Source organism: Ammospiza caudacuta, chromosome 14 (assembly GCF_027887145.1).
Source record: "Ammospiza caudacuta isolate bAmmCau1 chromosome 14, bAmmCau1.pri, whole genome shotgun sequence".
In the NCBI taxonomy this organism is placed as follows: Eukaryota; Metazoa; Chordata; class Aves; order Passeriformes; family Passerellidae; genus Ammospiza; species Ammospiza caudacuta.
The window spans coordinates 3,100,791-3,120,098 of record NC_080606.1 but is presented as its reverse complement, the minus strand read 5'-3'; the positions used below and the strand labels follow the sequence as shown (position 1 = coordinate 3,120,098).

Below are 19,308 nucleotides of genomic sequence, written 5' to 3'. Positions count from 1 at the left end.
GAGTCAAGGTTAATAGTTTAGGTTAAAAGCTGTTAAAGGGAAGCCAGCCTGTGACATTCCAAGCAGTTTTATTTTGAAGAAAAAATTCTGACCATTAAGAGATGGAAGAAATACAGTCTGAGTTTCTTATATGAGGAGCTGTTTATTTCTGCTGCTGTTACACATGGTCTGCTGGGTTTTTAAAAAATCAGCATTTAACCAAACCCTAAAATCCCTTTTCCAAAAATCCTCTGGGAGGACCTAATGCAAAAAGCATTTGGAAGAGGATGTTACTTATCTGTGGACTTTAGTAAGTTTTCTTTGGGTTCATGGTGTGATTTCTTGATAGATGTGGAATTAAAGTTCTCCAAGGGCACTGCTTGGTAAAGTTTTAATCAGCTTTTTCTTCTCAAGAGAGAGTGGGAGGGAATGTTTTGGATTCTGATGGATGGTCTGGCTCACTGAACAATCTGAAATGTTTATTAAACTGTTTTGCTTCCATCTTTTAATAATAACTGAATATAAATTAGTGTTTTTTAAAACTGCACTGTTGCTCAAAAATTAGAAAATACTGTGTGGAGTGTCAGGAAAGATGGCTTGGGAAGAGTCCCTTTGAAAAATGATTGTGTTTTAGGGACACATTGCAGGCTGGAAAATGAAATATTGATTATTAAAAGCCCATTTTATAGTGCTCCATAGAAGCAACAGCTCAGTTTTCTGTTGTACAGGAAGTTTTGCTTGAGAATCCCTGTTCCTTTGCCATTCCCAAGTGAAGGCTGGATTGTGGTTCAGTTCCATGGCTTTGAGCTGTTGTTGTGACTGGTGTGAGAGCTTTCCCATCCTGAGCTGTGTACACACAGCAGGCATTGATTCTCCCAAAAGGCAAGACAGATGAGGTTTCACCTAGAAAACACATATTTCATTGAAAATGCATGAATTAAAACTGTAGTATTCCTGACATTTATATGAGGAAAACCTGGTTTATTTTTTTTCCCCTGGAAGTACAAGTACTTCTAATTCCACTGTTTTCCTGTGCTTTTTACATACCTGCCTTGCATAGACTCAGAAGATTTTTGTGTTGCAAGTGCATGTAAAGAAATAATTTTTCCATAGTCACTTGTGCATTAGCGTGTTCTTGTTCTGCAGTGAAACCAAGGGAAGCTGAGTTGACAGTTTGTGGAGCAGGAAATATGATGATGATGATTTTTATCTGAAATTCAGGTGCTGTAGTGTTGGTCAGACTTTTTGGGTGTAAACACAGAAGGGTTTTTGCAAGAGCAGCTGTAAGGCAAGTGCTTGTGGTTAGTTATCCAGATAGACCATAAATAAAATGAAATCTCTAAATCTGTGCATTTATAACCATTTCAAGTCTGCTGTAAAGCAGGAAACTTCTCTTTTTAAGAAGCTTTATTACAAACCTGCTTTCTAAAAGCAAGTCAACACATTACATTAATGTGAGATTTTTGCTGATAGATCCTGTCTTGCCACAATGACTTTTCATCACGTGTCTTTTTTTTTTGTTCAGCTTTCAGCCCTTTTTTTGAAGTTCTGAATGGTGTAGGGTTACACTTGTCGTTCATACATTTACCTGAACAATGGAATAAACAGTGTTTTCTGTTTTACTTCAAAGAATTGCCAAGAAAATGCTTTTAGAAGAAATCAAAGCCAATCTTTCCTCTGATGAGGATACGTCTTCAGATGAGCAGCCAGAGGAAGGAAAGAAGAAACCTACAAAGCAAACTGAGAACACAGCAGATGATGGTAAGCACCAAAAAGCAGCTGGGAAAAAGTGGTGCTGTGGCACCTGTCATGATTTCAAGGGTCACTGGGGAAAATTATGATTGTTTAAGTTTACAGCAAAAAAATATTACTGATTTTGATATGTAGTTGCCACATAGAGGCCAGTGTGTGTGATCATGAGGATTGTCATCTCTTTTAATATTTTGTATGTTTATTTTTTTTTGTTATAATCTGGGTTTTGTAATTAAGAAGTCCTAGGGGTTTGTGAGGAGTTATTACCTGTACAGAACAGTAAGTCCTGCACAGGAGAGGTTTGGCTAACAAAGCCATTAGAACAGGCATTCCAAGCATTCAGGCAGTGGGAAGTACTAAACATTGGAGGAAAATGGTATGTTGGTGCTTGTGATTCCCTGGAAAAGCACAGGATTTAGCCTAAATTAATTCAGGTTTTAATTCTTGTAAGATAAGAAAGTGACTGATATGCATGTGGTACTGACTCTTGTGTGTGACAGGAGAGAAGGAAAAGGAAGACAAGAAGTCAGAAAAGGAAGAAGCTAATTCTGAGGATTCAGATTCAGAGGAGGAAGAAACATCCAAGAAGCCCAGATACAGACACAGGCTGCTGAGGCAGAAGCTCACTGTGAGTGATGGGGAGTCTGGAGAAGAAAAGAAGGTGGTGAAACCAAAAGACAAAAAAGAAGGGGGGAAGCGCAGAAATCGAAGGAAAGGTACATAATCCACATCCTTTTTTTGGTCATAAAAAGTACTTGCTTCTGTAAAATAAATCCAGAGCTTGTTAGAATGGATATCTCAACATTTGTGATTTTAAAATCCCTGTCTAAACGTCATTGTATATGAAATCTAGCATTCCCTTATCTTTGTTTGATAAATAGTTTTCTTTGAAATGTCAAATACAAGAGCAGTTCTCTCCACTTGCTGTGTCCTCTGAATTGGATTAATCCTGTGGAATCTTAGAATATCCATCCTAAACAGCAGAGGCAAGGCCAGGATGTCTGAATTTGGGAAAATCAGTTTTGTCCTTTATGTAATTTCTCTCTTGGAGGGGCAGCAGTGCCTGAGGAATGAGTCCATGCTGGAATTGCAGTGGAGCAGGCTGGAGCTGAGCAGCAGATGGCACTGTGAGATGAGCCTGGCCTGCCCTGCATTGTTGCAGGCAGGAACAAAGAACCTGGGGGTGTTTCCTGGCCAGGAAAGGTGCACTGGGCTTCCCTCATCTGGGTTGCACTAATGGCAGCCAGCTTTTGGGGTCTTCCACAAAATAAAGGAGGCAATGTGATTTGTTTAGAATTTTCCTCTGTGAAAACTCTAATTTTTATCTACTTGGATATTCATGTTTTTCCTCCCTTATAGGATTAAAGCCCTACCTACAGCATTCCATGCAGGAGGAATAACTGTAAATTCATTTTAGGCTTCTTCAGTGCAAGCCTTTGAAGTTGACTGCTCTCAAACACAACAATATATTTGATTTCACTTTGCCCTTTTTAGCCCTATGTTATTAATGTTACCATTCCCCATTTATGTAGAACAGCTCATGTTTTAAGCCTTGTCATTCATTAAACAATTAAACTTTCCACTATGTTCAAGGTCAGGCTGAAATTCAAGGTGTTAAATACCACACTGGTGTCTTCATTACCTAAAAATGCCAGGAATAGCTCCTCAAAGTGGCTGGCAGATTCTTGTTAATGCTGCTCTTTTAGGTGTATTTTAATTGCTTTTTGAGGCAGTTTTGAGCTTGCACTACCTGAAGAAATGCAGTGATGCAATTTTATATTTTGTGTGTAAATAAGAGCCCTTTTCTCCAAGTATGGTTATAAAATGACATGTAAAGCATTTTAAACAAAATCTTCTGTTTAACTAAAAATCACCTTTGGTTTTCTGAAGTTCCATACTGTTCCCCACAGGTCCCAATCATTTAATGCTATCTTCCATTTGCTCCTAAAATAAATATAGATGTTCATGCATAAGGACCTCAAGGCTTGAGGCACAATAAGCCACCCCCCAGGACTCAGCTAGTGCTTAAATTTGAACTTTTCTTTCTCTGTGCCCTTTTAATCTTATGAATGTGGGTCCCATATTGTGTGAAATGAGCCCTGGCAGTGCTTGCTGCTCTGGAGCAGTTTGCTGTGCAGTGAGGAGCTGCTGGCTTTGCAGTGATGCTCACCATGAAATAAATGCTGCTTTCTTTTCCAGTGAGCAGTGATGACTCCAATGACTCAGAGTTCCACGAGTCTGCAGTGAGTGAGGAGGTCAGTGAGTCTGAGGATGACCAAAGGCCAAGGACAAGGTATGGACAAAGCTGAGCTGTGCTTACCCTGTGTTTATTTTGGGTTTTAATAGTGCAGTTTGTACAGGGAGATGGTAAAAGTTAAAACACTTTGGAGCAGTTCTTAAAACCCTTGATGATCTTTGTCTGTAGGAATTATAGAATATTAATTTCTTTTGCAGCAAATGTGGGAATTTTGAATTTGTACCACAGTAGGGGATACACAACAATTTGATGAGCCAGTACAAAAAAAATCAACAAAATTGGACATTTTAATGCCAAATACATCACTGTCAGCTGGTGGATTGCAGTATAAAATTAATGCTTTATAGTTCTGAGGTTCTGTAGGGTTTTCTCATTGCTCTGGGTGTCCAGTGGGCTGAGCAGGAAGGAATTTCTAAATTCAGCCCTAATTGCACAAAAGGCGCGTATGTTTTATTAATTAATTATTAATTAATTGTTTTTCAGTGAGGCAGAGGATTACTATGGTTAATCAGTAATATTGCCTTTTTGCTTTTTTAAAATAGATCTGCCAAAAAAGCTGAGGCAGAGGAAAACCAGCGCAGCTACAAACAGAAAAAGAAACGAAGGAGGATAAAGGTTCAAGAGGATTCATCCAGTGAAAATGAGAATAAGGTGCTCTGTCATGTTTTGAAGTAATAAATAAGGATTTCCTGACTCTTCTATCTCAAACACCTCTGCACAAAATACAGTAAAAAATTAAAGCTTTTCTCAATGTCAGTTCAGGCTAAAATTTTGTAAAATGCCACCATTGTGGAGGTAAAACGTTATGTTTGAACTAAAACTTTTCCTGTCTAGATCTTGATGAAAATGCACTGTATTGAAGCAAATGGAATTTTTAATCTAAGTGTAGATGAGACAAATTGTAGATTAAGGCTTTGGTAGTGTTGTGGGGTTTCTTTTCTTGTGTGATGTAAGTAGGGGCTGATCTGATTTAGCACCAGTATAACAGGAAAAAAAGTGCTTTATTAATAATCATTATTAGCTACTACAAGATGATAACAGTGCCTTCAGTACTGCCTTTGCACAGCTGGGCTTATCTTTAATATCTCAGAATACATTACAGAAGTGGCACTTCTTTTGTCAGACTTCTGAAAAAGGCAATTTTTTATTATTAGCTGAACTTCACCTGTGTGTGTAAGAATTTCTGGGAGCTTGTCTAAGAAAGAAGGGTTTCATGGTCTGTGCCATGATTTTCTTGCTAATTTGTATTTCACTTAATTTCTAATAGAGTAACTCTGAGAACGAGGACAATGATGACTCAAAATCTCCTGGAAAAGGCAGGAAGAAGATCAGGAAGATTATTAAAGATGATAAGCTTAGAACAGAAACACAAAATGCACTTAAAGAAGAAGAAGAAAGAAGAAAACGTATCGCAGAGAGGGAACGGGAGAGAGAGAAATTGAGAGAGGTATGGTCTGGTTTCTGTGTAAAATTCTGTGAACTTGAATTCCTTGATGTTTAACTTCAACCTTGATGTAATTTGATGAGTAATTTTTGAGAATCTCTTACATGCAGCCTTATAAGCCCCAAATTGTCTGCAGTTTGACCTTGGTACGTTTTATTTGATGCTGTGACCTTAGAAAGTTGTTTCAGCTCCCTGCTGCTTCACTTCAGTGCCAAAGTTGTGATGCACTAAAGAATTGAAGGTTTTTCTTTGCTAAATAAAATATGACTCCCAGTTCTGGTGAATCTGAAGTGTCTCAGATGCTGGGTGTTACTCCTGTGAGAATATTCCTCTGATGGCCTTTTCTGTTTGCAGGTGATAGAGATTGAAGATGCTTCACCTCTGAAATGTCCCATCACAACCAAGCTGGTTTTAGATGAAGATGAAGAAACCAAAGAACCATTAGTGCAGGTCCACAGGAGTATAGTGACCAGACTGAAACCACACCAAGTAGATGGTAAGGAAAGAGTTTAAAGGGAAAAAAAAGAATCTTTTTCTCTCCAGGGGCATAGCACCTTATGCAGACTGAATTAGAATAATAAAAACTCCTTCACTGGCAAAACCAGAATATGTCTTCTCATCTCCCTGTCCCCAGGATCAGGCAATCTGCATCCTCACAGGAATATTTTCCAACCCAGTTGCCACATCCTCAATGAAGCTGTGAATATAATCAAGTTCATGATAAAGATCATCCCACATACACCCCACTGAACAGAAATGAATCAATAATTATCCTGACACATGCTTTCCTAAGAGTTATCATGCTCTCAGTGATCACAGCTGTCTCTTACTGGGTGAACTGTAATAAAATGAATGTTTAATCAGAAAACTTTCAATAATTTTCTTCAGGTGTTCAGTTCATGTGGGACTGCTGCTGTGAATCTGTAAAAAAAACCAAGACATCTCCTGGCTCTGGCTGCATTCTTGCTCACTGTATGGGCCTGGGGAAAACATTGCAGGTAAGAAACACAATTTATTTCCAAGTGCTGTGTAGTTCTCTTGCAACTCAGAACAAGAAAATAAATACAGCTGGCAGGGGAGAGGTTCCAGGAACCTGTTTCTAAGACTATGAAATAATCTTAAGCAGGTTGTGTTTTTTCTGTCCTCCTCATTGATTTTTTTTCCCCTTTAATGATTTATTTTCTTGACTGTTTTAAAATTAATTTGCTCTGATGAAGTACAGGTTTATCAGATTTAGTTTTTGGGTTTTTTTAATGCAGACCTTGTGTGAAGTCAGGTGCTGGTGAGTTTGTGGGGATATTTTGAGTGGCACAGAGCTGAGGGTGATCAGAGAACTGAGGTCACTCATGGTATGACCAGTTCAGGCAAACCCAGGCTGAGCTGTGGTTGGGCTGGTGCACAGCAGGATTTTATCTCCAGCTCCAGCATATCTAAAAATGTGTTTTGTTTAGAGAAATGGGGGTGGCAGACAGTATTTTGACAGTCTGCAATTCTACAGAACATTTCAAAAATCACCCTTGAAAGCTGTATTTTTATATACTTGATCCTAGCTTAGCTGATGTGGTTCTTGAGGAGTTAATCACACCTTTTAGTGGAGATTTGCAATGCTTTGCAGAACTGTTGTGTGGGGGACTTTTTCCACCTACACTTTACACACCATGTAGTCTGATGAAATGCTTTGAGCAGGAGGTATTTTTATAGTGATCCAGATGTGTTAATGACAGTAATTTTGGCTGTAACTTCTTGATAAATCAAAGAAAGCCACAGTTAGAAACATACATCAGTATAAATGATTTTGAAGGCTGGTGTATGAAGCTGAACTGGTTGTTTTTTCCATGTGTCCATTTGCCAGTCACTGCTGTGCTCTGTGATTGTTGCCATTTGTTTTTAGCTCTTAGAAGAGCTGAACCAGCCATGAGTTCTGGCAGACTTTGCCCGCTGCAGGGCAGGATGGCAGCAGAGATCAGGGAAATCAGGGATTGGGGACTTGCTGCCCATGACTGGGGCCATGAGACTTCCTGGGTAGTTTTGTCTTACACAGAACCACCAGCAAATCCTTTTGTTTTAAAAGCACTTTGCTGCCCAGTGTTCCAAGCACAGTCATGCAGTTTAGAATCCCTGTATTAAATCAGAGTTGCCAAGATTTGATGCAGAGAGAACTTGTGGTGTTGTACATCCCAATTCCAGTGGGAGAGCTGGAGCTGCCATGGCATCTCTGACTCTCTTCTCGTCCTGTTTTGTTTGCTGCTGCTCAAAACAGGCAGCCCAGAGTGACACCCACAAGGTTTTGGGTTTTTCCCAGCCTCAAGGAGGTGTTGTCATCCTCAACACACAGCCAGGCTGCAGGGTGAATCATTGGAAACACTGCCACAGCCTGCTGGGAGGATTTCCCTTGAAAAAATTGTGAGAAACTGCTTTAAGACTGAAGTTCACTGTGAATTTATTTTGTGTTTGGGATGAATGTTGGGAGAAAGCTTAAAAATTACTGATGGAAGTGTTTAATTTATGAAAATGATTGGTGAAATGTAGAGGGAGAGTTTTCTACGAAATCATTCAGCAGTTCAGAAGTATCTCAGTATGTGAAGGATGTGTGCAGCCATGGAACACAGAGTAAGGAATGTATGAACTGCAAATACACCTGCATGAAAATGTAACCAGAAATTCTATTTGTTTAACCAGAAAATACATTTAAACAAGACTGTTGTTGGTAATTTAATTACATAATTGAATAGATAACATTTATCTTTTTTGCCTGGTGTTTATTTGATGTTCTGGCTGGTTTTTCTCTTGCAGGTAGTAAGTTTTCTCCACACAGTCTTGCTGTGTGACAAACTGGATTTTCGGACAGGTCTGGTTGTGTGTCCACTCAACACTGCCTTGAACTGGCTGAATGAGTTTGAAAAATGGCAAGAAGGTTTAGAAGATGAGGAGAAACTAGAGGTAAGAGGCTTAAAAAGAGTTCTTCATGAAATGACTGGATGATTTGCAAAATTGGGGAGCTCCACTACTTAAAGGCTAAGAAATGTGCTTTAACTATGTGAAAAATGTCTTTGAATTAATACATCAGAAGTATTAAAAATTAACCCCTACTGAATATTTTAAGAGGAATTAAAGGGCTTTTTACCTCTTTGGAAGGTTTATGAGCTGGCAACTGTGAAAAGGCCCCAGGAGAGGAGCTACATGCTGCAGCACTGGCAGGATGAGGGAGGTGTGATGATCATTGGCTACGAGATGTATCGAAACCTGGCACAGGGCAGGAATGTGAAGAGTAGAAAACTTAAAGAAATATTTAATAAAGCTTTAGTCGACCCAGGTAAGTGAAATTTGTGCAGCTTGTATAGTTTGGACTTCCAGGTTTATGTGTATGAGCAAAGATAATAAATAGTGTTGGTAAGATCAGATTTTCTTTGCTGGGTTACAGAAAATTGTTCAGAATCTTCCCCATCTGCTTTTGTAAATAGATTTCTCTAACAGTCTTTTCTATTAAATCAAATAGAAGGAATATATTCTAGTGACTTTTCCTATTAAGTATTTTTATTTGCTGGCTTTGCTTCCTTTGCAAAGTAATTTGAGGTTTTTGTTGGGGACCAAGGATATTTTAATCTGTTAATTTGTTACAACCACAAGCTGTTTTGTCCTTGATGCAAATCTACCACTAAGGAGGCAACTACACATGAAAACAGTAGACAATGTACCTTAGAAGTGTGAAAAAACAAGTGTTAATGAAGTGCTAATTAAGGGAATAAATAATAATAATAAACTGCAGATAAAGCAGTTAATTATTTTTTCAGTCTTGGGAAACAGATGTCTGGTTTGAGCTGAGCTGAACTTAGCAAACTTATGTCAACATGTTTGGAAGCACTTGAAAATATTCCAAGTTGCTGTAACTGATTTCTCAAGTGGTCCCCAAAAGAACTAAAAATTTTAGGATTAGGAAGGTTCACCAAAATAGCAAAATTTCTCTACAAATTCTGAACTGGCAACTGATATTTAAAATAATTTAGGGTTATGCAGAATGTCTTAAAAACTGGTTTTAAAAGTTTTTGCAACTTTGCTATACTGTTGGTATTTCTTGTTGAGAATGCAGGTATGGAAGGCAGAGTAAGTGGAGCTGGGTTTTCTTGGATTTTAATTATCTGATGGACTTTACATTGACAGTGTGATTGATTTTCTTTCTTTTTCCCTCTTTCTGATTGGTAATTGTAATTGCTGAGCTTGATTTTGTGAAGTTTCCTAGTAAAGTAGGGCTGTGAATTCTATTCTAACAGACAAAAGAGATTATTCTAAGGGGAAAATAACCTTCATGATTTTTGGCATTGGCCAAGTGGAATTGCCATCTCCCAGCTCTGCAGAAATGCTGTTGGAGCCACTCAAACATTAATTAATTTTCTGCCAGCTTGACTAAGTCATACAATGGCTGTGGAGTCAGGGAAGCTCCAGTACAGCAGCTGATGAACTATTTTAACCGTTTTTGTTGATATATCATGTGTTGATTCCACACACATTATTTAAGCAGTGAAGGAAATGCACTTCTTGCCAATGGGATTTTTGACTCCTCCTACCTAAGCTGTAGTTATTAAATCAAAAAAAAGCCCAACAACAAACCACAAAAGAGGGGGGAACCCTGTTCTGTCAGTGCTATTCTGTATCTGATTTTCTCAGAATATTGCATTTATTGGGAATATTGTCAAGGAAGTGAAAACTAAGGGAGAAAAGGTGTGAATTTCTGTCTCAAAGTAGTGGTGACAGGACAGTAATTCTGTATTTAGTGGGTCTTGTTCTGGTACAGAACAAGATGAAATAAAATGTTATACAATAGAAATTTTTGTGGGGTTTTTTCCTGGTGGAAAATGTGAGGGAGGACAAACATAAGGGTTGTTTCTGCGTGTCTTTGCAGTAACATTGTCCCTTCATGGGTTTGTGTTTGTGTAAGCCCAAAAATACTGGACTGTGGGATGTTAGGAGGAGACAGTGACTGGTGTAGCCTTCCCTGTCCCATCCCATGGCTTTTACACCCTGCTGTGTTCCTGTTCTCCCTCCAGAGCTCTTCAGGCACTGGGACAGGGCAGTGTCTGGGCTTAGCTCATGGCTTTGTGCACTTTATTGAGTTTGGAAGCTGCAGCACACTGACCCTCAGAGATTTTGGATAATTCTATGTGAACATGGAGCCTCCTGCTCTGTTCTCTTCTAGGGCTGGTTGAGAGAGTGCAATCAGACCATTGGGAAAGCCAGCCTTGAAATAACTCCTTAATTATTTTTGTAGAATCATGGAAACTTCAAGGTTGGAAAAGCCCTCCAGGGTGGAGTGCAGGGTCACCATGCCCCCTAAACTGTGCCATCATCTTCCATGTCTACTCATTTTTGACTCCACCACCTCCCTGGGCAGTTCCTTCTATGCTTAACCACTCTTACAGGGAAGAAATTTTCCTAACATCCAGCCTGAACCTCTCCTGGCACAACTTGAGGGCATTTCACGTTGCCTCATCCCTTTCTCTTTTTTAATTGCAGGAGGACAGAAGTGTCAGTGTGTTGTTACCCATTAATTTTTGGAGTCATTTGGATTGGCTGAGTGTGCATTGCAAGATTCTCATTTGTTTCTTGCTCCCCTGGTGGGTCAGCATGGACACTGAAGGAGAAAACCATGTGCTGCCTTCTGCTGGGACTGGAAATAGGGAAACCTTGGCCTCTGGGAGCACTTCCCATTCAAAAAGCTGCAAATTTGGGGTTTGAGTGTTAATTTAATGAGATGTGTGTGGTGAATACTGCTGGGTAGGACACTATGTGGGAGAAGCTTGTGTTGCACTGTCAAGGGGAGCAGTGGGGGAAGGTTTAGCCAAAGTTTATGGGTGGAGAAGTGATTTCATTAATTAACCAGCTCAGCTATGTGGAAGAATGGCAGGATTTTACACACACACATGGTTTCCAGGCTGCCTTGTGCCACTGCTGAAGGGCTGTTGGTTATTGGTCACTGCTGTGCTCTGCTTGAAGAACTTCAGTCAAATTATTTTTTTTTAACTTGTTGCTACTAACAAAAATTCTGGTACTGTTGAACTTGGAGACTTCTCTTTAATTGGCAGTTGTATAAAGTTCTTGTAGACTTCAGAGGAACAGGAGAACTGTGTGTATATATCTACATATATATATAAGTCTTTTATGCATTTCAATATATTAACATGTGCAGGTACAGTAAGAAGGACGAGAAGATGAAGACTTTGAGGAAGGATTGCATGAGTAGGGATTTTTAGCCTAGAAAAAAAAAATTTAAAATTTTCCACCATTTAAGAGCTCGTTAATGAAAGGAGTGTTGTCAGTTGGTTTTGACATGATCAGGAGAAAGCAAAGGGCAGAATTTACTCAGATTTGTAGCAAATTGGGTGTTACTGCCCAGTGTTTTAGCAAGAGAGAGGCTGTGGAGTTTCCCACTTCTGTCAGGTCTGCCCCTTTCTCATAACCCTAATCTCAGATGGAGAAAATTATCTGAATGATCCCCTGAGGTCCCTTTAAGCTTTACATTCCTTTATCACATTTTGAGGAATGTTCTGTCCATAATGATTTGCGTTTGTGTTTTGGAAGAACAAGGGAAAAACCCCACAAATGGATGAAAATCTCTGCTGCTGAACTGTAGCCAAGATGTTAGTTCAAGATATCAGTGCTGCACTGCTGCCAAACAAACCATGAATAATTGTACTGAGTTTGGGCTTTTTCATATTTTTACTGTCATTCACTTACTCTAAACAGCAGGTTTTGAGGTGGTTTTTTAACTTAATTTCTTTAACTTCATGTGAATGAATCACAGTTTTTAATGAAATGAGGACTAGAGAAAGGATCTGTCACTGCTAGAGATGGTTACTTAAAATTAAAGGAAGGCTTTGTGTGTAGTACTCAGTATTTTTCATTCTGTCAAAACTGGGAATGTACAAAAGTCATGAAATAAAATGGGGAAATGTTTCTGTGGCAGGTGGGAAATTCAGAAATACATTGGCTTGGACAAGCCTGAGCGCATTTGGAATTCAAATGTGGATTTTCATAATTGTCTTCTAGACTTGTTTTAAAAGTTTGGGGTTTGTTTTGTTTGGGTTTTTTGCTTGGAAAGAAATATCTTCCTGATTCCTTTCTCTTCACGTGTAAGATTCAAATCACTTTTAAATCACCTTAAAATGGCATGATTAAGGTGACTGGCACTGGTGTGTGCGTGGTCAGAAGTGTAATCAATTCTCTGCTGTTGATCACTGCCCTAGAATTAATTTTGTTCTTTAGAAGGCAGCTTGAATTTAGTCTGAGACAAAATATTCTCAGTAAATTATAAAAGATTAAACTGTCCTTGCTGGCAAATCCTCCTTTGCTCCTCAAATTGGCCTTTTTAGTGCTGAATTGCTGAACCCAGCTGGTGGCTTTTCTCCAAGGTGCAGCAAATTGTCATGAGCTGCTTGCAGAGTTGAGAGTGCTGGAACTGAGGTCAGGTTTAGAGCTGGTAAAACATTTATTCTGAGTTACTACTTGGATCCTAGAATATCTTTTACTTCATTTCAAGGAAAGAAATTCCAGAAATTGTGCTAAGTCTGAAAACAATTAAGAGTAAGTCTGTTCTGCCAAGTTGGGTATTTTTTATCTTATTATTAGAGTTGCTTTGCATGCTGTGGGAATGTGTTGTGGTTTTGACATTCCTTGTGCAGCTCACTTAAACCAGACTGATATTTTATCTCCTGGAAGAAAGCTGAGGACATTCCTGAGGTGACTTTCAGCTGCAAGGTGGCAATTCACTTGTCTGTAATTCAGATCAAATCTAGTTGTGTTTTTTATTATCTAAGACTTCTGATTGCACTCTGTCCCCCTAGTATTATTCTTGCCTTAATGAAAATTTTCAGGTTACCTTGATTTTTGGGTGTTTTGGGATTGCCCAAGTGTCAGTAGATGGCAGCCTAAACCTGGAGAGAAGGAAGTTTCACTGAGTTTTGACAGGATGGATGGAGGTGCAGTCATGCACACCCAGCAGCAGGAATAGACCATTTTATCAGGAATATGCTGCAAAGCTGAGTTTAATCCTTCCCATGAAGACTTTATAATACCCAGCCTTGATTTTACCAGAGTGGTTCCTCTGAATGCTTGTGCAAAGGCTGGGTGAGATCCCAATCAGTGCTAAAAAATCTCACCATAAAACACACAAAAAAAAAGTTTAAAAAAACTCCAAAGTAACATTGATGTAGAACAAATTTTGGATACTTTAGGCTGTCAGGTTATTTGTGGCAGTGAAATATTGTGGAGAGATTTAATATTGTTTCTTTCCAGGTCCTGATTTCGTGGTGTGTGATGAAGGACACATATTGAAAAATGAAGCATCTGCTGTCTCCAAGGCAATGAATTCTATTAAATCTAGGAGAAGAATAATTCTGACAGGAACACCACTGCAGAATAATCTTATAGAATGTGAGTAGTTGTCTTTTATTTCCTTCAGTGCACTTTGGCCTGTCAGCCATAGAAGATGTATGTGGTGGTGTTTGCAGGGGTCTCAGGATGAGGGAAGAGATGAGAATGTTGATTCCATGTTTGAGAAGGCTGCTTTATTATTTTATTATATATATTATATTAAAATGATATATTAAAACTATACTAAAATAATAGAAGAAAGGATTTCATCAGAAGGCTAACAAGGAAGGGAAAAGAATGATAATAAAATCTTGTGACTGACCAGAGAGTCCAAGCCAGCTGACTGTGATTGGCCATTAATTAAAAACAACCACATGAGACCAATCACAGATGCACCTGTTGCATTCCACAGCAGCAGATAACCATTGTTTATATTTCATTTCTGAGGCCTCTCAGCTTCTCAGGAGAAAAAATCCTAATGAAATGATTTTTCATAAAACATGTCTGTGACAGATATATTTAGTTTGATTGGAAGAGAAGGATTTGAAGCAGTGCCGCTGCCTGCTAAGTTTCTAAGATTCACTGAGATCTGTATTTAGCTGTGGCACATTTCTTTTCTGTTTGCATGAATCCCAACACTGTGTTTTCCATTTGGAGCCACTCAAGTGTGCCCTGTTTCTCCTAGATCACTGCATGGTTAACTTCATCAAGGAGAACCTGCTGGGCTCCATTAAGGAGTTCCGGAACCGGTTCATCAATCCCATCCAGAACGGGCAGTGCGCGGACTCCACCCCCGTGGATGTCAGGGTCATGAAGAAACGTGCTCACATCCTCTATGAGATGTTGGCTGGCTGTGTTCAGGTGACAACACACTGTCCCTAACTCATCATTTCACTCCAGGGAAGGAGAGGAGTTCTTTTGTCTCGCTCCGAAATCACCCAAGTCCTGTAAACTTCTGATTTGAGAGCTCCGTAAATCTTTTAGCTTAAATATTTTCACTATTTTGCAGGGAAGAATACTTCACAATATTTTGCAGGATTGTTAGATCCCTGCATTATTTATGACTAGAAAAACCTCATAGTTTTTCTTCAAATGTCAATGTATTCTAAAATACAAATATTAGAGGATACAGCTATTTCATTTCCTGCTGGGAGACAAAAACATATTTTGTTAGAATAGGACATTATTTGCTCTGAAATATTCCATTTTCATTCCATATTTACATTTAAGAACTGCCATAAAGTCTGCACAGAAAGTTGCTAGTCCTAATTTGTCTGACTAATTTGTCAGTTATTTCTGAACATGTATTTTTTTCTGATCTGCAAGAATCAGAGCAACTGAAAACAAGACAGAAAGAAAATTATTCAGGTTCAAAAGGGTAAAGAACTTGTTACTTTATAGACCTTAGATAAAACAAGCTTTGGATGGAGCCCACATGGATTTCTCCAGCTCTGTGCAGAGCAGATCCTGTCCATAGAGAGTGGAGAGACAGAGTAGTGTCAGAGTCAAAAAAACCCCAAATAGAAGTAAAATCTGGTTTTAGTATTCTTAAAAAAACCCTCAAAAGTAGTTTCCAGAGCAGCTCCTGGAGTTTCAGTGAACTTTGCAAGGACTTGGAACTGGGCATGGGCTTAGCAGGTCATAGACTTTGGCCTGAGAAGCTCCTGAATGGGGCAGGTGTGTTCCTCCTGCAGGCCTTTAATAAATTGCATTTCTGGGCTGATTTCCCCCTCTGGGGCTGAAAGCACCAGGATCAGCACCCCTGATCCCACAGTGCTTTGTCCTTTGGGATGCCCCAAGTGCTGCTGAAGCTCTCAGGAGTGGTTGCCATGTTTCTGTGACTGAAGCAGTGTCTGTGAACTTGCAGAGGAAGGATTACACAGCCTTAACCAAGTTCCTGCCCCCCAAGTACGAGTACGTGCTGGAGGTGAGGATGACCCCCATCCAGTGCAAGCTCTACCAGTATTACCTGGATCATCTGACAGGTATGTGCCTGCAGCTCTGATGGCATTTAATCATAATTTAATAATTTCACCTAGCACAGTTGCTAGGTGAAAATCAACTTTCTGAACTTTGTCCTGTGCACTAAAGTGCTTGGACAACAAAAGAAATAAGGTTTTTTTGTAGTGGAATACTGCAGCATTACAGGTCATTAAAGGTAGCTCATATTAGATTCATTGAGACCTAAATGCAAATGTTATTTTGTGTTTTCAACCTTGGGCTGCCTTTACAAAACCTAAATAGACAAGTCTGTCTTTTTAAGAGGATTTGTGTACATTCCTGTACTGGGGAGCAATGTGCTTTTATGTAAAAAATATAATCATGTTTCTCATTATCAAGAAAAAGGAGAAAATCTAATTTTAACAGTTTTAACTGGGAGAAAAAATGGCTGTGAGTGAGTAATTTGAGCCCTTTTACAAGAGATGTTGCAGTATGATGTGCAGCTGGAAAGAACACTCAGATGTGCTCTGCTGGGCTCTTCAAAGGGGAGCAGAGTGTGGCAAACTCACTTCAGGGCTCACTCTAAAACCTGAACTTTATTGTCAGGTGTAGGTGGTGGCAATGAAGGTGGAAGAGGCAAAGCTGGAGCTAAACTATTCCAGGATTTCCAGATGTTGAGCAGAATCTGGACTCACCCGTGGTGTTTGCAGCTGGACTATATTAGCAAAGAAAATAAGGTAAATTAGATATATCAAAATACTCTCACTTGAGAACTTTCCAAACAAGCTCTGCCAAACTCTAGGTAAAGTTTCGTCAAATTAATGGAAATCTTTGTTGCTGTGGGGTCATTTTGCTGCTGGTTTTGTCATATTTTTCTTGCTGGGTATGTTGTCATTCTTAAAACATTTTGCAAGGCCAGGCCTTTGTAGAACTCACCATTGTTTAAATGAAGAGTGAGCAGATGGCTAAAGGTTTAATAAAAGCTTCTGGGTGAACTTTGTTAATAATTTCTGTTTTTTCTCTTTTGAGGGCTATTTTGATGAAGACAGCATGGATGACTTCATAGCTTCAGATTCTGATGAAACTTCCATGAGCTTAAGTTCTGATGATTATACAAAGTAATTGAACTTTTATTTAGTTTATTGGTGTTCTTTCCCTTATAGAACTGAAGTAATTTCTATAAAGTGAATGTTCATTTTGTATTTTATGTGTCTGTTAGAATGTGGTTTTTTTCAGTGGGATTTAAAAAAAATAATGGGGTGTTTAATGTTGCTTTTTAGGAAAAAAAAATCCAAGGGGAAAAAGGTGACAAAAGAGTGTAGCTCAAGTGGAAGTGGCAGTGATAATGATGTTGAAGTCATTAAAGTCTGGAATTCAAGATCTCGTGGAGGTGGGGAAGGAAATGTAGAAGATCTTACAAACAACCCAGCATCAACAAAGTCAGATGAAGGTGAGGATAACACATGGTGCTGAAAATGTGAGGCAGCTTCGTTTTGCAAAAGGCAATTTGAGAGGTTCTGTCAGGAATTCTGCTGGGTGGCAGAATGGCAAATTCCTTAATTCAGTTACAGCTCCTGCTACTTCTAATTGTGTATTTATCCTGGAAAAACAAGGGGCATCAGCTTAGAACTCAGGGGTTTTGAGGCAGGGAAGCTGCACAGTGAAATTTTTTAGTTTAGAAGTACAAAATTATACAACCTGGAAGATTAATGGAAATATTAGGAAATATATCTGTCATAATTTGTTGCATCTGGAATTTGAATTGAATGCTGAGCAAGCAGATCCAGTGCAGCAGGAACACAAGACCTCTTTAAAGTTGTTATTCAAACTTCTTACAGCTGCACACTTAATTTTTGGGGTTTTTTTTTTCCTGTAATAATCTAGCTTTTGTCTTGTATCTGTTATCACAGAGATAATTTTATGTTATTTCATGTGTGTCTAATCTCTTTCCCTAAGTAATTTAAAAATTTTTGTGAGAGTTCAGGTGAGAATTTTTTTTTTGCCCCCATCCCAGTGACAACATCTTGTAAATGTGTAAGGGGTGGAGGGTGTTGTATGTAAAACATTTACACCCAGAGATTAAATGTGTTAAAGGAGTTACACTATAGGCAGACTGAGTTTCTGTCTCTGCATCCCTTAAATATTTAACTCTTGGAATTGCTTATAGTGCAAATGCTGTTTTTTCTTTGTCTCTTTAACTCTTTTCATGCCAGTTAAGTCTGATAATGAAGGAACAATTCAGAGCATTTAAAGGAAGACCATATTCTCATGTTTATTTCTTTTTGTTTGTTTTTTTTTTTTTTTTTAACAGGCAAAGCTACATCCTCTTCCAATCCTGGTAGCCCAGCTCCAGACTGGTACAAAGATTTTGTCACTGATGCAGATGCTGAGGTGTTGGAACATTCTGGGAAAATGGTGCTGCTGTTTGAAATTCTCCGGATGGCAGAGGAGCTGGGAGACAAAGTGTAAGCTCTGGACATGGCATTGAAGACCTCAGAATATATTATATATATATTTTTAAATATATGTATGTATGTATCACACATACATACATACATACATACATACATACATGCATACATACATATATTTTAAAATATATAAAATTATGTAAATATATATTAAAATGTATATAAATACAAATAATATCTATGAATATATATAATATATGTGATATATAAAGTAACACAATATAATATATAATATATTATATATAAAATATATAAAAATATAAATATATTTTATATAGTAATATACAATGATATAATATATAAATGTATACACACACACACACACACACACACACACATATATATATATATATATATTAGTCTGATAGTGTTCCCCATTCATCCACTCCTCATTCTGCTGTTTTCTGAAGCAGACAAGCATGGTACACTCATTTTTGTCAGGGATCTTCCCTCACAGTGCAATAATTAAAACAACTCCAGAGATGAATTCTGTGTTTCCCTGTTTCTCTTTTCAGCCTAGTGTTCAGCCAGTCCCTGATATCTCTGGATTTGATAGAGGATTTCCTGGAGCTGGCTAACAGGGAGAAATCTGACAGAGATCAGCCTCCTATCTACAAAGGTGAGTGTCTCCTCCAACAGCTGCAGTGCTCAGAGCTCTTTCCCAAGCCTCTGTTCAGTGCCCATGGAGTGTTTGAAATCAGTGCTTCCATGAGGATGTTGCATGCTCTGGGCTGCCCCTGAGGCTGCCAGGGTTGTTGGGCTCCCCTTGGGAACTCTCTGATTTCACTCTCTGTCATCCAGGCTAAGCAGATTTAATGTTCACATCTGAGAGAAGGCATTTTGTTAAATTCTGCACAAAAAATGATGTTAAATTCTGGTGTGTGGCAAATCCTGATCCTTCCTCCTGGGAGAGAGAGAGTGAAGGGAAATGAGGCTGCTTTAAAGCAGTGTGGAAAAGGTGGAAAATGTGAATTTAGGCTTTATGTGCACAGCTGCAGGTTGGCTTATGGATTTCATAGGGAGCAAATATTGAATTAATTATTATTCTAGTGATGCTGAAATGGCATGAAATGCCTCACTGAGATGTTCCCAGAGCTCCT

The 19,308-nt window shown here is 38.8% G+C and overlaps 1 protein-coding gene across 6 annotated transcripts in view; it reads left to right on the top strand.

The window, feature by feature from the left end:
- The window catches only part of ATRX (ATRX chromatin remodeler), a 69,690-nt gene that overhangs the window by 34,921 nt on the left and 15,461 nt on the right, over window positions 1–19,308 (top strand). For all 6 annotated transcript variants that reach the window (XR_009275322.1, XM_058813901.1, XM_058813900.1 and 3 more), the window contains 17 exons: window positions 1,610–1,740; window positions 2,232–2,447; window positions 3,931–4,024; window positions 4,531–4,639; window positions 5,256–5,435; window positions 5,787–5,928; window positions 6,321–6,430; window positions 8,226–8,372; window positions 8,568–8,745; window positions 13,719–13,856; window positions 14,482–14,657; window positions 15,664–15,781; window positions 16,344–16,474; window positions 16,767–16,855; window positions 17,018–17,187; window positions 18,049–18,202; window positions 18,724–18,827. Coding sequence is in view for 5 of the 6 variants with exons in the window: in XM_058813901.1 (XP_058669884.1) it covers window positions 1,610–1,740; window positions 2,232–2,447; window positions 3,931–4,024; window positions 4,531–4,639; window positions 5,256–5,435; window positions 5,787–5,928; window positions 6,321–6,430; window positions 8,226–8,372; window positions 8,568–8,745; window positions 13,719–13,856; window positions 14,482–14,657; window positions 15,664–15,781; window positions 16,344–16,474; window positions 16,767–16,855; window positions 17,018–17,187; window positions 18,049–18,202; window positions 18,724–18,827 (2,387 nt within the window). In the remaining variant the exon portion in view is untranslated. The remainder of the gene's footprint in view (window positions 1–1,609; window positions 1,741–2,231; window positions 2,448–3,930; window positions 4,025–4,530; window positions 4,640–5,255; window positions 5,436–5,786; window positions 5,929–6,320; window positions 6,431–8,225; window positions 8,373–8,567; window positions 8,746–13,718; window positions 13,857–14,481; window positions 14,658–15,663; window positions 15,782–16,343; window positions 16,475–16,766; window positions 16,856–17,017; window positions 17,188–18,048; window positions 18,203–18,723; window positions 18,828–19,308) is intronic.